The sequence below is a fragment of the Macaca mulatta genome, chromosome 4 (genome assembly GCF_049350105.2).
Source record: "Macaca mulatta isolate MMU2019108-1 chromosome 4, T2T-MMU8v2.0, whole genome shotgun sequence".
NCBI lineage: Eukaryota > Metazoa > Chordata > Mammalia > Primates > Cercopithecidae > Macaca > Macaca mulatta.
The window spans coordinates 12,266,543-12,284,227 of record NC_133409.1 but is presented as its reverse complement, the minus strand read 5'-3'; the positions used below and the strand labels follow the sequence as shown (position 1 = coordinate 12,284,227).

At 39.5% G+C, this 17,685-nt stretch overlaps 1 protein-coding gene across 6 annotated transcripts in view; it reads left to right on the top strand.

Moving 5' to 3' along the window:
* The first annotated feature begins 167 nt into the window (after positions 1–167).
* Positions 168–17,685, top strand: part of WTAP (WT1 associated protein) — a 30,023-nt gene continuing 12,505 nt past the window's right edge. For 2 of the 6 annotated variants that reach the window (XM_015137269.3, XM_077998565.1), the window contains exons 1-5: positions 543–740; positions 9,221–9,258; positions 11,634–11,689; positions 14,686–14,744; positions 16,267–16,394. In XM_015137269.3, the coding sequence (XP_014992755.2) occupies positions 9,229–9,258; positions 11,634–11,689; positions 14,686–14,744; positions 16,267–16,394 (273 nt within the window). In that variant the 5' untranslated portion in view covers positions 543–740; positions 9,221–9,228. 6 annotated transcript variants of the gene reach the window in all.

Here is a 17,685-nt window from a genome sequence, read left to right as displayed (position 1 = left end):
GAGCGTCGCGAACACAAAGCGGCCAATCACGGGCCGCCTTCGCCCAGATCCCTCCGCACGAGGCCGCCCCCGCAGCCGCAGGTGGCCCCGGCGAGTACGTCCACCTTCCCTTCCCGTGATGCCCCGGGGCTGACCTCCGACCTCGCTGGCCCGCCCCTCCCTTCGGCCGCTTCCCTTACCGCGCTAGCTGAGCTCCGGCGCCCGCGGAGCTCGCGCCAGGCTCCTGGGAAAGGACGGGGCGTATTACCGGGGAGCAGCTGCTCCATTGCGCCTCGAGGCCCCGATCGGGCTAGGCTGGCGGCCTCCCTCCCTTCACCTTTCCTCTCCTGGCAGGGCCCGGCGGCGGGCGAGTGACTGCGGCCACGCCTGAAAGGCGACTCTTCTGTGAGTGGGCCAGAACGCGAACATGGCGGAGCGGGGAGGCTGGCGGGAGGCGGGAGGCAGTGGCGCTGGCCTGCGGCGAGTTTGGGCCGGCTGTGGGGCGGGGCGGGGCGGAGCGGAGCCCGGTGGCGGGGCGGGGCCGGGCGGCGGGTCCTGGTTTCCTCCCTCAGCGCCATTTTGTGGCAGCGAGACCCACAAATAAAGGGGAGCGCTGGGGTTGCGGCGGGACTAGGAGTGCGGCGGGGCAGGCGCCAGAGCTGTCCGGCTGCGCGGGGGCCCGGGGGGCCCGGGCGGCAGGGCAAGCAGCGCGGCCTCGGCCTATGCGACTGGCGGCGCCGGCGCGGCTTCTGCCTGAAGAGGTAGGTGCGGGCCGGCTGGCGGGAGCGGCCGCGGGGGACCTCCGGGGCTGAGGGTTGGGGCGCAGCCGCCCCCGGCCGGTAAGAGGCTGGCAGGGCCCGAAAGGCCACTCGGGCCCGGCGCGGCACCAGTCTCGTTATCCGCTCTACCTTCCCGCCAGCGGGGAACACTTCCGCCGCGTCGAGGCCATTTTATCTCCGTCCTCCGTCCCCAGGGCCCGGGGTGAGAGGGGTGCTCCGGCGGCCAGAGAGACCGGCCACTCACGGAGGTCGGAGGATGCCCTCCGCGGGCTGAGCGGCGGCGCTCGTTTTTTCCTCACCTCGGTGTTGCTCCCTCCACCTCCCTTGGGCCTCTCCCGAGTTCAGCAAGGAAAAAAAGAAACGTTCGTTCCCTACATTTCATGTCACGCAGTAGGATGTTACTGCAGCTACGTTCTCTTGTAGACTTCCATTTTTAAATGAGTGCATGCATTCTGAGGAAAGAAACTGAATTATTTGCAGATTTTTGTGAAATCCAAGTCTTACGTTGGATCCCTGTGAGACAGTTACTACATTATTTTTTTAACCTTTTTTCATAAGTCAGTGTACACGTAGTGGAAAAGGCCAAGTTCTTGTTTTGATAAGGAAGTCACTTGGTTGGTTGATCCCAAAGGACTAGCTTAACATTATCAAGGACTAGCATAGCTGATTATGTAAAAAAAAAAAAAAAAAAAAAAACTGTTTAGTTTGGTAGGGAAATACTTCGATTAGTATGTTACAGTTAGAAGTTGTATTTGTGCCTATTTTATCTAGTTTTAGTTAATTCTGTTGCTTCGGAAGATAAGTGGACGTCATAGATCCATCACACGGTCTCGTTTTTTGGATTTTAAAATTTTGACCATTAAGTTTTCTACGATAAACATGTTGTGGTCATTTAAAACCGTAATTTAAAATTATGAGCGAAAAATCTTTTCAAGGTGGATACATTTTAATTCATTCAAGTAGCATCTGATTAGGCAAGTCCGCAGGTTGGCTTGTGATAAGGTTGAGGTTACATTTTACAGGTTTGGATAGGTGTGTTTCTTACAGTGCTTTTAGATCTTAAGGTATCTTAAGCAGACACATAGTCTAAAAGTTCAGTATTTTTCGTACTTTTTCAGTGGCAGAATTTGTACAAGCTACCAGAATGTCTAACTCCTAAAGGATAAAAGTAATAATAATAGGGTGTCCCAGGCACAGCTTATTTTTACATGGCTCTTTTATGTGTAGCTTTTCCAATTCAACGTTGAGTCATGTTTGCTGAAAATATTTTTGTGTATTGTTTGTCAGAAATAAGCTGGTAGAGATGAAACAGAAAATATGTAAAAGCCCTATGATGTGGAGATGAGCATTGTCACAATTTGTACAGTACAGTAAAGCGTTCAAGGTCCCCTGTGGTCTTGTATGTAGTATTGAATCCCTTTGAATATATTGTTTAGCAGTTTAGATCATTATATATTTGTTTCTTGCTCGTCAAAATTGTATGTTAGTAGGTCCTTCAGCAAAACAAGACTAAGATAGTGTTAATTTTTTTAGTTGTCTCCAACTTTCTGCCTCTAAATATTTTGTTTCTTGTAGTTACTAAGCTTAACACAGAAAAACTTCTCAGTATCTCCACCATAGTATACTTCATTGTGTATAACGGTATTCCATCTAACTAGAATATAGTGCTATAAATATTTTCTGCCTTTGAAGATACAGTTAGTAGAATTTAATCTTTTCTAAGTGCACGTTGAAGTTGCCTTTTATGTTCATATTATGTTCATATTTTGTTTGAAAAATCTATTTGTAGCATTTTTATTGTGCTGAAAGCATTAATATTTGCAGCACTTTGTGAGGCAGGCAAAATTATCTTTTTGCTGACTTGAAACTGCAAGAGTTAAAAGACTTGCTTGGAATCACATATGGCAGATAGAGGGTAAGGAAAAGATGGCCTTTCAGTTCCTCATCAGTACCTTGCTCCTACAGTGTCTGAAGATTGATTTCTTACATTCAGCTATGATTTGTTTCACCAAGGTACTGTGTCTTCTTACTGAAGTTGTGTTGGTTGGCGCTTGCCTCTGTTCAGAGGGAACTGAGTTACCTGACTTTATGATGCTGAGAGCCAGGAAGGTACTGGGATCTGGGATCTTAGGCACCTAACCAGTCAAGACTGAACTCCATACTAAGCTGTTTTTCTATGTTAAGACATCAAGAGTAGATGGTTGTCCTGATATTCTGAGATATATTATCTCTGAATTATCTACATAAATAACTGAAACCTTTTCGTGTTATAAAACTAGTCAATCATGTTACCACCTTTTTGGGTGGCACCAAATTTGAGACCCTTACCCCAATTTATTAATAGTTGTTTTCATCACCTAATAGCTAATCACCTAATGACTCACAGTCATTTTCATCCTGGAAAATGGGAACTAACTTTGACTTTGAAAAGTGCTGTTATTCAATGTGTGACTCATAAGAACTGAGCATATTTTATTATTTTCCTTCAGGATTCAATTTTAATTGACTCCAAATGATGTTATGGTCATTCTGTTTTTCTGATGTGACAGTAGATTGTTCTGAAAACCTGGAATATTCATTGTCTTTATGAATCTAGAATTGACTTTAAATGGTAATTGTTTTTGTCATTTGCGCTAAAAAAAAAAAAAAAAAAAAATTGCCCTGGGGAATACCAAACTTCTCAGTACATTCTTGTGGTGTGAAAGTCAAAATTGCCAATTAGGTTCTGTTTTGACCAAATAGTTGAATGTTGTTAGATAGTTGTAAATTTTGAACCTGTTCTAATTTGATTTTGCCAGATGGTGCATTTAACTTTGTGACATATCATGGACTTTCAAGGAACGATTTACTTTTCATCAGATTAAAGTTGAGAAAGGATTTTCTTTCTAAATGCCGAGGCTCTGAATTTCCCAAGTTGGATACCCCAAACAGCTGGAGTGATCTTAAAAGTGACTCTGAGAATTGACTTAGGAAGCATACACATTTATCCAAAACCTGTATTTACTCCTGACTTACATTACAAATACAGAATTTTATTTTTAGAGAAAATTTCAGTAAAAATCTCCATTTAATTAAAATCTACTCAACATCAAACTTTTTAAAAAGAATATAACCCAATGTCAAGTTCGAGACCAGCCTGGCCAACATAGTGAAATAATGTCTCTACTTAAAAAAAAAAAAAAAAATTAGCTGGGCGTGGCGGCGCGTGCCTGTAGTCCCAGCTCCACAGGAGGCTGAGGCAGTAGAGTCGCTTGAACCCAGGAGGCGGAGGTTGCAGTGAGCCAAGGTCATACCCCTGCACTCCATCCTGGGCAACAGAGAGAGACTCCGTCTCAAAAAAAAAAAAGAAAAGAAATTTCAATAACTGTAGGCTGGGCATGGTGGCTCACAACTGTAATTCCAGCACTTTTGGAGGTCCAAACAGGAGGATCACTTGAGCCCAGGAGTTCAAGACCAGCCTGGGCAACATAGCAAGACCTCATCTCTACTAACAAGAAAAAAAAATTAACTGGGCATGGTGGTGCACACCTGTGATCCCAGCTACACAGGAGGCTGAGGCAAGAGAATCAGTTGAGCCCAAGAGATAGAGGCTGCATGACCCATAATCGAGTCACACTGCACTCCAGCCTGGGCGACAGAGTGAGACACTGTCTCAAAGAAAGAGAGAGAAAAAGAAAATTTAAGTAACTTCTGTTTAGAATTCTAAATATTGGAGATGCCAAGAATTCTGCAGTAAGTGTTAGAAACAGTCAGGATGACAGTATGACTATTATCTGCAACCTGTGAATTATCTTTTCAGGTGTTTCAAGAAACACTGAGTCTGTGTTTTTGATGGGGAGAAGGAAACTAATAATTAAATGCCCATTTTGTTCCAGTTACCATGCTAAAGATTAATGTCTGTCTTCAGAAATAGCACAGTATTTGGACCCTGGTTGCAGTAATTCTCTTTGAGGTGGGGAAACTGAGGTGCAGAGATTTTGCTACTTTTGTATTTGCAAAGTTGACACCCTGTTTTAGAATACCAAGGTTATCAGAACTGTCTTCATATGTTTCTCAGTCCTTTTAATGCCATTTAAAAACAGATTATCATCTCGTTGCTAACTAAGCTTACAGTTAATTTTATTTTAATGGAATAAGAATATGGATACCTGTCTTTAAGAAGAGGGTAAGCAAGTAAACTTTATGAAGAAGCAAGTAAACTTTAAGAAGAGAGTAAGCAAGTAACTTCATGATGCTGGGAGCCGGAAGGTAGTGGGATCCGGGAAGTATCAGGTTGTAGAAACATACGCAGACAATCCTTGCCAAAATCCTGGCAAAGGAATTTGAACCCTGGTGTATGAAAAGTCTGCCCTTTGCATACTCAGGTTTCGCATGCCATGAATGCTGTATTTTTGATCCGCGTACTGTATTTTTTATCTGAGTTTGATTGAAAAAGATCCACATATAAGTGGACCCATACAGCTAAAACCTGGGTTGTTCAAGGGCCAACTATAATAACTTTCATAAACTGGAATTTATATTGAATAACATCAATGATACTTTAGTATTACAACTAAAATTGTACATACTGAGTAGGTAGGATACCAAGTAACTAGATAAAAGGTATACCACCTAGCCTTAGTGATAAATACAGCTGTTTTCAAACTGTCACTCTCTTACCACAGTACCTGTTATATGAAGTTCCTGGTTGGTTCTCAAAATTTTGTGTTTGCATATACATAGATACAGATACTGATATACTGGTTAAATATGTACAGCTAAAATAGCTAAAATTGTCTTTTAAGATTTTTTAAATTAAAAATATTGGCCGGGCATGGTGGCTCACGCCTGTAATCCCAACACTTTGGGAGGCCAAGGCAGGCGATCACCTGAGGTCAGGAGTTCGAGACCAGTCTGGTCAACATGGTGAAACTAAAAATACAAAAATTAGCTGAAAGTGGTGGTGGGCCCCTGTAATCTCAGCTACTCAGGAGGCTGAGGCAGGAAAATCGCTTGAACCCAGACTGCGGAGGTTGCAGTGAGCCGAGATCGCACCATTGCACTCCAGCCTGGGCAACAAAGACTCTGGGGTGGGTGGGTGGGTGTGTGTGTGTGTGTGTAAAATTAATATTTCGCTCTAGAAAAATTACAAGGAAATGCCATTTTTGATATCTGAGTTCTAAGACTTCTCAGTCTAATGGAGTGGATGCACGTGTCATGCTAAAATAGAAGTAGTTAGACATGTGGAGTTAAATATGGTGATGGTTTCTCAAATGATTAAAATGACTGCCACCAGGTTAAAGTAGTTACAAAGCAGCTTTCTATAATAGCAGCAGAGATTAAAAACTGGGCAACAAGGGTCATAAAGTAGGCAGGAACCAATTTAAAGAAAAAAATATACATTTTATTCATAGTACGGTTTATGTTTTCATAGGACAGAGTGACTTGCTCAGTGAAACAGACTGTATACATTTAGCTCAGAAACAAATAATATACTGAGGTTTTTATCGGTTTACTATATCCCTTGAGAAAGATTAAAGAGGGAAGGCAGGGTGCAGTGGCTCACACCTGTAATGCCAGCACTTTGGAAGGCAGAGGCAGTTGGATTGCTTGAGCCCAGGAGTTTGATACCAGCCTGGGCAGCATGGTGAAATCCCGTCTCTACCAAAAAGTACAAAAATTAGCTGAGTGTGGTGGCACATGCCTGTAGTCCCAGGTACTCAGGAGACTGAGGCTGGGAGGATCACTTGAGCCTGGGAGGTCAAGATTGCAGTGAGCCATGATCGCACCACTGAACTCTGGTCTGGGTGACAGAGCAAGACTGTCTTTTAAAAAAAAAAAGCCTGGCACAGTGGCTCACGCCTGTAGTCCCAGCACTTTGGGAGGCCGAGGTGGGCAGATCACCTGAGGTCGGGATTTCAGGACCAACATGGAGAAACCCTGTCTCTACTAAAAATACAAAAAATTAGCCGCGCGTGGTGGCGCATGCCTGTGATCCCAGCTACTCGGGAGGCTGAGGCAGGAGAATCACTTGAACCCAGGAGGTGGAGGTTGCAGTGAGCCAAGATTGTGCCATTGCACTCCAGCCTGGGCAACAAGAGTGAAACTCCATCTCCAAAAAAAAAAGATTAAAAGAGAGAAAGAAGCAAGCCAGTAACCTAGATCAATTTATGATTTTTTCCTCTGAATTCTGCTTTCTTCAACACAATTTACTTAATCTGAAAACCAGGATTTAATAACAGTATGTTTAGAATGTTTCATTTATAAAGTAGAGTTGAGATTGTACATAGTATAAAAAATGCTGTTGGAAGGTTATCTCCTTTTGAGGAATCTCAAAATCAAGTGGGAGAAATCAAGTAGTTTTGGTGTGTGTGTGTTTTGTTTGTTTTAATGAGAGACAGGGTCTTACCACATTGCCCAGGCTCGTTTCAAACTCCTAGGCTCAAGCAGCTCTCCTGCCCCAGCCTCCCAAAATGTTGGGATTACAGGTGTTAGCCACCACACCAGCCTCAAGTAGCTTTCGAGATGGCGCCACAGCACTCCAGCCTGGCAACAGAGTGAGACTCCATCTCAGGAAAAAAAAAAAAAATTCAGTTTAACATACCAAGCTTTTGGTCAAAGTTCTAGTAGTTTAGAATTTATAGTAAGTATGGGTAAGTAAAATAAACCATAAATACTGTAAAGTAAAGGAACATTCGTGACTGTGCTATTAGAAATAATAACTAGGGCTGGGCATGATCCTTGCATGTATAGTCTTAGCTACTTGGGAGCCTGAGGTGAGAAGATGACTTAAGAGTTCAAGACTATCCTGGGCACTCTGGTGGGTCCCTATCTCTTAAGAAAGAAAGAATGAGAATAACTAGTGTAAGAACTAATTTCTTAATTTGTGTAAATTATTAATATGCCAGTTGCAATTTAGATGCTTTTTCAAAAGATCACTGGTACTCAGAACCTGATTCAATTTTTTAATCCTCATAGAATTTTTATATAAAGATTTTATGTTTGTCAGGTTAGCGCTTCATGTTGTATGCTTCTTTTTTCCGACCTTGTATTTTAATGTGATGCTTAAGGTACGTTTATTACACATCTTTTCTTTGTCTTTTTTTATTGTGTGGATTTGTAGAGTTTAATGAATAATAGCTGCTATTAGCATTCATTCTAAAAAATAGCATAATAAAGTGTTCTCTACTTGAATTCATTAACCTATCTTTGAAATGGGGTTAAGTGAATTTTGTATAATAAAGAAGCTAATTTTGAGATGCAAAATATTTGGCATAAAATTAAATACTGTAGGAATATTTTTATTAAGGTGTGACATACCTGTGTATGTGAATTTTTGTTGTTTGTTTGTTTGAGATGGAGTCTCTGTTGCCCAGGCTGGAATGCAGTGGCATGCCATCTCAGCTCACTGCAACCTCCACCTCCTGGGTTCGGGCAATTCTCCTGCCTCAGTCTCCCTAGTAGCTGGGATTATAGGCGTGTGCCACTACTCCCAGCTAATTTTTTTGTTTTTAGTAGAGACCGGGTTTCACCATGTTGGCCAGGCTTGTCTTGAACCTCTGACCTCAAGTGATCCACCCACCAGCCTCCCAAAATGCTGGGATTACAGACGTGAGCCATCACACCCAGCATATACATATATTTCAAAATATAGGCCAGGCGTGGTGGCTCATGCCTGTAATCCTAGCACTTTGGGAGGCCAAGGCCGGCAGATCGCAAGGTCAGAAGTTCGAGACCAGCCTAACCAACAGGGTGAAACCCCATCTCTACTAAAAATACGAAAACTAGCCAGGTATGGTGGCTCGCACCTGTAGTCCCAGCTACTTGCGGGGCTGAGGCAAGAGAATTGCTTGAACCCAGGAGGCGGAGGTTGCAGTGAGCCGAGATAGCACCACTGCACTTCATCCTGGGCGACACAGTGAGACTGTGTCTCAAAAAAATAAAAATATATAATATATCTAAAAAAAAACTATTGGGCAGTAGTAAATTATGACTGTGGTAGGTACTGCCTTGCTTTAACAACCTAATGCTATAAAAGGAAGACTTAAGCTGGTATTACCCTTTAATAGCCCTTTAGCAACATGGCTAGGATACTACTTGAGGTCAGTATCACGTCTGTGACGAGACTTTCATAGGGGGATTGTAATAGTGTGATGAGAAATTATATTTCTCTTGACCCTTTATGGCGACATCAAATGATTTGAATGGCTGATCAGCTTTTTTATGAGGGAATTTGTAAAAACTACCCAATAACTATAATAATGGAAGATGTTAACAGAGGAAGATCTGGGTGTAGAGTATATAGGAACTCTGTAATATCTTTGCCACTTTTTATAAATCTAAAACTATTTTTAAATTATTTAAATTGTAATTACTCGACAGTAATTTAGTTCACTAATTGATTTGAAAGAGTCAGTATTTTTTGTTCCTACTTTCACTGGAAGAAAATCAATTGAACTTGTTTTCCTCAACTTTTTTTTTAGGATTCAAGATGACCAACGAAGAACCTCTTCCCAAGAAGGTATGGGTTTTGGTTTTGGGTTTTTTGTTTTGTTTTGTTTTGGGTTCTGTTTTGTTTTTTTAAGCAGTTGTAAGCACTTTTTTAAAAAAATAGACTTGAAGGATTATCATTGTTTGCTTATTTCTCATTTCTTTGCCTTTGTAACAATAATAGCATTGGAGTTGTACAATGTGCTAGATATTGTATCTAATATCCAGTATATTTTTAGAATATTTTCAGATTTTGGAAAACTTTAGTTATAATAATATTCCCATGGTCTACTCTTAACGTTCATTATGTGAATATTTCCAGCTACATATATACAAATAACGTCAAAAATGGAAATCATGAGTATATTATTCTTTTCCTAGTGTAAATCCCTTTGATTAAAATTAAAAACTACTTTATTTTTAAAAAATGGTTATAGCTAGTTTTCAAATTCTACTTTTTTCTCTGAAATTTTGTTGTCTAGTCTCAATCTCTCCCTGCTGTGCATTCCTACCTCGAGTTTACTCTTACATACACACACAGTGGACGTTATAAAAGAGCAACATAGTCTCTAGGAGGAATTTGTGATTCAATTGGGAAAGCAGGGCATGTGCTTAACTAAACTGAATATTTAAGTGAATAGATACTACAGAAGTTTCCTGTTGTGGAGTGAAATTACTCATAAAATGAGTAAAGGATTGTACTATACTTTCATAATCTGAGAATTACTACGTGTTCCCTCTGGTAGCCTTTGATTTTCCTCCCTTGGAACAGGGTCTTGCTCTGTTGCCCAGGCTGGAGTGCAGTGGTGCAGTCTCAGCTCACTGCAGTCTCCGCCTCCTGGGCTCAAGTGATCATCCCACCTCAGCCTCCTGAGTATCTGGGGACTACAAGTACGTGCCACCACACCCAGCTAATTTTTGTGTTTCTTGTAGAGATGGGGTTTTGCCATGTTGCCCAGGCTGGTCTCGAACTCCTGGGTTCAAGAGATAGCCACCTGCCTCTGCTTTCCAAAGTGCTGGAATAATAAGCGTGAGCTGCCTTTGGCAGCCTTTTAATATATTACACTACGATAGTCTCCCCCATTCTATTTTATGGTAATACTATTTTACTGGTTAGTATTACAATTTGAAACATTTTTAAGGAAAAAAAATTAAGTGAAATAAGGAAAATACTAATAAAATAAGGAAATACTAATAAAGCCTTTATTTTCTTTTTATTTTTTATTTTCTGAGACAGGGTCTCACTCTGTTGCACATGCTGGAGTACAGTCGTACAATCTTGGCTCATTGTGGTCTCATACCCCAGCTTATGCAATCCTCCCACCTCTGCCCCCCCAAAGTAGCTCAGACTACAGGTGTGCTGCTACGCCTGACTAATTTTTGTATTTTTTGGTAGAGATGGAGTTTTGCCATGTTACCCAGGGTGATCTTGAACTCCTGAGTTTCAAGATATCCTCCTGCCTCAGTCTCCCAAAGTGCAGGAGGCGTGAGCCACAATGCCCACCAAAGCCTTAATTTTATACTGAAGTAGGAGAGGTATCTCACCTTTACAGCCTTTATTTGGTATAGTGAATATACTGTTTCTTAATTTTTGAAGCATGTCAGCTTATGCCCTTGTTTCAACTTTTTATTTCCAAATAATTATAGATTCACAGGAAGTTGCAAATAAATGTCCAGAGAGGTTCTGTGCAGCTTTCACTGAGCCTCCTTCATTGTTAACATCTTGCATGACTAGCAGACATCTCTAATAACTGAAAATCAGGGAATTGACATTGGTACAATCCACAGAGCTTATGCACATTTCACGTTATACTTGTACTGTTTGTGGGGGGAGTAGGGAAGAGCTATATGCAATTTTATCATGTCTAGCTTTGTGTAACCATCATTAATCGAGATACATATCTGAACTATTAGCATAAAACTTCATTGAGTTATTCTTTTGTAGCCACATCTACCCCCTCCCTCCCCATGCCTGACCCCTGGCAACCACTAGTTTATCTCTATTTCTATAATTGTTATTTCAGAGTGTTTATATAAACGACATCATGTAGTGTATATCTTTTTGAGACCATTTTACATTCTCACCTGCAATGTAGGAAACTTCAATTTCTCTGAATCCTCACCAGCATTTGGTGTTGCCGCTAATTTTTATTTTAGCCATTCTAATCAGTGTGTGGTGATACCTAGGATTTTAATGTGCATATTCCTAATGATGATGCCCATTGTTAAGATAACAAATAGTTTACCTTAAAAAAAAAAAAAACTTTTGTAATCAAATAATCTTTTTTTAGTGATAAGTATGTACTGAGCTGTTTAAATCTCACACTCAGGAGATGTTTCATAGGTCTCATAGAGCTTTATGTCTCCAGGAAGATCACTCAATTCATATTGTAATTCTCTTTATAGGTTCGACTGAGTGAAACAGACTTCAAAGTTATGGCAAGAGATGAGTTAATTCTAAGGTAAAATGTTATTTGTTCAAAAATAAAATCTTTGTATAGAACATTGTATTATGCCTCTACACTGTAATTGTCTTTGTGCCAGATACTGTTTTTAATGTTGTTACATCCTCAAATAATTTAATGTACTTTTTGAACATACTATGACCTATTTCTTATATTAACACTGAGGAAAATGTAACACTTTAGAGAACTACTAGGAAGCTATAAGTTTAACAAATATATGGCTTCTTTTGTGTAGTTTTTCTTTTCGTGTTTAACGTTTGAAAAAAAAAGTAATCCTAAAAGATAAACTTATATTTGTGGAAGAAATACATAATTTACTAATGAAGTGAGGTTACTTTTTCTTATTAGTGTGACCAGCTCATTTAACTTCATACTCTTCATTTTCTCATCTGTAAGTTGAAGGGGTTGGGTTAAGTTATTTTTAAAGGTGACTTCCAGTTCTGAATTTCTGTGGTTATCTTATAAATGTCTTACAAAAGCAGATTGTCAGGTACAGCATATAATCTTTATAGATTGTGTAAGAAATCAGGAAGTAGGATGTTCTATGTTTTATAGCTTTGATAACTTTTAGATAAAAATAAAATGAGTATTTTAACAAGCTGAAAGCCGGGGAGAGAAAAGATGTTTTGTGAGATAGAGTAACAGATTTTGTTGTTTCCTACAGTGTGACAATTTCCTACTTTGACCTTTGCACAGCTACTGTATTATGAACACTTTATCTTTTTTTTTTTTTTTTTTTTTTTTGGCCATAATCTCATACATAGGACAGTTTCCATTGCATACCTTTGTCTTCTTGCACATAAAATTTAAATTGTTGGTATTCTAAAACACTCTGTCTTACGCTGAAGTAGATACTTAAGATACACTACTACTCAATGCTGGGTTTTTTGTTTAACTATTAAAACAACAACACATATGTTAAAACAACATATATACATATATATAATGTACATATAAATTATAATAGAGGTGAGGTGTTGCTCAGGCTAGTCTTGAACGCCTGGCCTGAAGTGATTTTCTCACCTTGGCCTCCTGAAGTGCTGGAATTACAGGCATGGGCCACCATGCCCGGCCATGATTTTTTTTTCCCCTACCTCTGGCATTGTACACTTCTTTTTATGCCTTCTTACATAATTGCTCTGGTTAGTCTTTGCAGTCATTTTCTTGATTTAACTGTAGGAGGGGAAAAGTCAGTAATCTTAATAAAGAATCATAGAAATGTTGTATTTTAAGATACCTTTAAGGTTTCTAAATTATATGCAGTGTTATTACCTTGCAGTCAGTTTAACATCTTTCCTTAGGGAATTCTCATGTAAGACTTTTAGGTGGATTTTTTTCTCTTTAATTTCCTTGGTGATTTTAAACCAGCTGCTACTTATTTAACTAGTCTATACCTTCTGTCCTTGTGATATACATGTTCTTGCTTCAGTTTTTATATTTTTCTGTTCTTCTAAAATAAATTGTTCTTTTACAGTCTCCACTGAGACCTTTCTCTTATACATCCCCAAATATTTGGTAAACTGTACGTGTCCTAGGTTGTAAGTGCCATAAAAACAAAGCATGACCTTAGCTTAACAGTAGTGTTTATATAGAAAGTGGATTAGTTTGGTATTAAGAAGGTTTTTCTTTTTTTGAGACAGAGTCTCGCTCTGTCGCCAGGCTGGAATGCAATGGTGCAATCACAGTTCACTGCAACTGCCGCCTCCAGTCAAGAGATTCTCCTGCCTCAGCCTCCCAAGTAGCTGGGACTCCAGGCATGCGCCACCATGCCCTGCTAATTTTTTTGTATTTTCAGTAGAGACGGAATTTCACTGTGTTGGCCAGGATGGTCTCGATTTCTTGACCTCATGATCCGCCCGCCTTGGCCTCCCAAAAAATCCCCTGTTGGGATTACAGGCGTGAGCCTTTTTGTTCATTATGTTGTAACATTATTAACTCATGGCAAGCCTGTTTTTAAGATTATAAAATGGTTTTCTAAAGCCAAATTTTAATTAACTGTACCTGAAGAGCAGCTTGAAAACATGGCTCTTAAGTATGCAGGAGAACAGACATTCAGGGCAGGGTACTTTCCATTAGGAACTGCCTAATTAGGAAAAATCTTTATTGCTAAGAGGACTTAGCAGTGTATATATTCAGGGTAGAGAAGTATAATGAAGAAAAACGGTGCCCTTGTATTCCGATAGCGTGTGGCATGCAGGTTTCTGCCAGTTAGATGTGATTGTTAAATTACAGTCTTGAAAAATGTTGTATTCTCCCCCTGTGTTTACAGGCAGAAATGGATATTACCTTGAGAAGAGTCACATGGTATTTTCACAAAAGAGCCAAAAAACCTTCAATTCTACATAATTAGGCACATTTCTAATATGCCTTTTGTTCTAAGGGGACAACATATGAAAGTAGCAGTAGGATTTTTTTTTCTATAATCCAGGATTATCCTGAACATCACCAGTGATACCAAAGTATCAAACCAAATCTGGAGTTTGATCTCACCCAGAGCACGCTTGGCATGTTCTCAGCAGAAAACACCTTCTCCATATATCTCCTTTTACCTGTTTCCTGTAAAATGGGAAGGAATAATGAGTGGACTACTTTATTATCAGTTAAACTAGATTTGGGCCAGGATGTGGTGACTAAGGCCTGTAATTTCAGCAGTTTGGGAGGCCAAGGTGTGAGGATCATTTGAGCCCAGGAGTTCAAGACCAGCCTGGGCAACAGTGAGACCCCCTCTCTACAAAAAATTAGCCATGTGCCTTTGGTCCCAGCTCTACAGGAAGCTGAGGCAGGGATATCGCTTGAGCCCAGACCCTGTTTGTGCCACTGCACTCCAGCCTGGGGGACAGAGCGAGACTCTGTCTAAGAAAAGGATTTAAAATGAAAAATCATCCAGCAGAATGCTCAGTATTACTAAAATCTGTGAGTTTATAGATATCTTCTAGTTTATTTAATAAAAGCTATTTTATTATAACAACTAATGTATGGATTTTTTTTATTAGATGGAAACAATATGAAGCATATGTACAAGCTTTGGAGGGCAAGTACACAGATCTTAACTGTAAGTTTGAGTTTTAGCTTCTTAAAGACTGAATAATCTCCTTTTGATCGTTATTACAATCAAAAGGGTAATTGGTTTTATTAAAGCAAATGTAATTTTTCTGGTGTTTTATTATAAGAACTATACAGAGGCACTTTTGGGTGCAAGAAAATATAAAGGTGAATGAGACATAGTCATTGGAGAAAACAGACATGTAATACTCATGTAATGGCGTGACTTAGCAAAATTATATGCAAGGTTCTGAGTATAGATACAGTAACTCAGAACTACTTGAAACTTTTCTTACCTGTCCCTAACCCCTTCTACATAGGAATTTGACTTGAAGCGTGAGTTACTAGTCTAGAAGAGAAATAAATAGAAGCAACTAGTAACAGATTTATGACAGGTTAAATTAATATGTATAACTTAATTGTATGTAATATATAATTACAGATTTTTTAAATCTGCTGAAAATAACAAAGTTTATCATTTTAAGCCATTTTAGTCTCAGTTTTTACTGTTTGAACCACATACTATTTGTTGAGTATAAAAACCAATATATATTGTTTTCTAACTTCAGAAGGGTTAATACCCTGAAATTCTAATTTTACGTGACTGTGTTATCCAAAGAAATCATGAACATTATGAACGATTAAGGCTGGGCACAGTGGCTCACACCTATAATCCCAGCGCTTTGAGAGGCCAAGGTGGGAAGATACTTGAGCCCAGGAGTTTGAGACCAGCATAGGCAGCATAGGGAGACCTTGTCTCTACCAAAAAAAAAAAATGAGTCAGGAGGATCACTTGAGCCTGAGAGGTCAAGGCTACAGTGAGCCCTGATTGTGCCACTGGACTCCTGTCTGGGTAACAGAATAAGATCCTGCCTCAAAGTTTAAAATACAAATTGTCCAGCAGTTACTATCATATTATTTATTTGTTTGTTTATTTGAGACAATCTCGCACCGTCGCCCAGACTGGAATGCAGTGGCACAATTTGGACTTAGTGCAACCTCCACCTCCCAGATTCAAGTCATTCGCCTGCCCCAGCCTCCCAAGTGGCTGGGATTACAGACATGCACCACCACGACCGGCTAATTTTGTATTTTTAGTAGAGATGGTGTTTCACCATGTTGGTCAGGCTGGTCTCAAACTCCTGGCCTCAGGTGATCCACCCGCCTCGCCTCCCAAAGTGCTGGGATTACGGGCGTGAGCCACTGTGCCCAGACAGCATTTTTATATTAAATAGGTTAAAACATACTCATCAGGATTTTGTGCATACTGTAAAACACAAATGTTTCCTGTCTTCTGTTGGGAATAGACGAAACTATGAAAACATAATTCAGTTGGTAGTCATGGAGCACTATGACACCTTGCCTTCTAAATGAGCTGTCATGACCAGGAAATAATTTGCTTGTTATAAAAGTAGTTAGGATGGAAATTAAAGACATGATTAATTTTTTGACCCTAGTTTTTAATTGTTCTTGACAGAAGTATTTGAACTTGATCTTAAAATTATATTTATAATTATTTTTTAAATCATCAGCTAATGATGTAACTGGCCTAAGAGAGTCTGAAGAAAAACTAAAGCAACAACAGCAGGAGTCTGCACGCAGGGAAAACATCCTTGTAATGCGACTAGCAACCAAGGAACAAGAGATGCAAGAGTGTACTGTAAGTATTTCAAGTTATATAAATGTCTTTAGTTGAGGAATTGGTTTTTAGTCTGCCTTATTGCTTGTTAATTTTAAACACCTAATACTAAATATAAGAGGTTTTTTTTTATAGGTATGTACACTTAGAGCTTTAAGTATACCAGGTGAAAAATTTTGATAATGTCTCTTCATTTAAACAAATTTTTTTTTTGGCCAAGAAGGCAGTAGTTTTAAGTTGTGTTTTGAAATTTTCATGCATTGTGAATATTAGTTCATCAATTCCAGACTTTTTTCAGATATCTTGGTGTCTGAGGGTATAATCAATAAAAGAGCATTTGCTCCTTCTTGCTTTACTTTCACTGGTTAGGAAAGCCATCTGATGACTTTACCTCTGCTCTCTTGTCCCCTCTATGTATAGAACTGTTTTTCCTAGTGCCAGCAACTTCTTCAACGTGTCCTTTTTAATTGTTAGAACTTTGATGTGTACTGTGTAGTATTTACTATGTCTATGTAGATCTGAAATCTAGTGACATAATTGATCATCCAGCTCTGGTAGTTTAGACTCAATCTTACAGTGTAATTATACAAAATAATTAGAGGCAGCTGTATCCTTGTTTCTGATTTTAAAATCTGAATGTTTCTTCAATTCTTTGGGTACTCTCCATTCATTTGATACATATTGAAGTCTTCTAATGTGTTATTAAAATCTTCTAAGGTAGTATTCTGATCACTGGAGACACCAAAAATCTATGGGCACAGTCCTTTTCCTGTTTGTTTTACCAATAGAGTGTTCCTTAAGGCTCAGTCACAGTCCTTTTACTTCCTGTACAGAGATTGTTTAAATTTCCACAAAAGTACCTATTTACTCTTTCACTTTTTACTAAATGACTTCTTTACATTTTGCTTTGCTAAAGGCTGGCTTTTATCATTTTCTTTCCTTTTTTTTTTTTTTTGTTTGTTTTTGTTTTTGTTGTTGTTGTTTTAGTTTGTTGTTATTTCCCCCTTTTCTTGAGACAGGGCCTCTTATCCATGCTGAAGTGCAGTGGTATAATCCTAGCTCACTTCAGCTTCCTGAGTAACTGGGACTATAGTCACGTGCCACCAAGCCTAGCTAATTTTTTAATTTTTGTAGAGATGGGGTCTTCTCTATGTTGCCCAGGTTGAACTCCTGGCCTTTGGCAATCCTTACTCCTTGGCCTCCCAAAACTGTTGGGATTATAGGTGTGAGCCATCACACCTGGCCCATTATCATTTTTTCTACCTTCTCACCACATTTTGTTCTTTTGTTTCTGTCAGTTTTGTTGTAATTC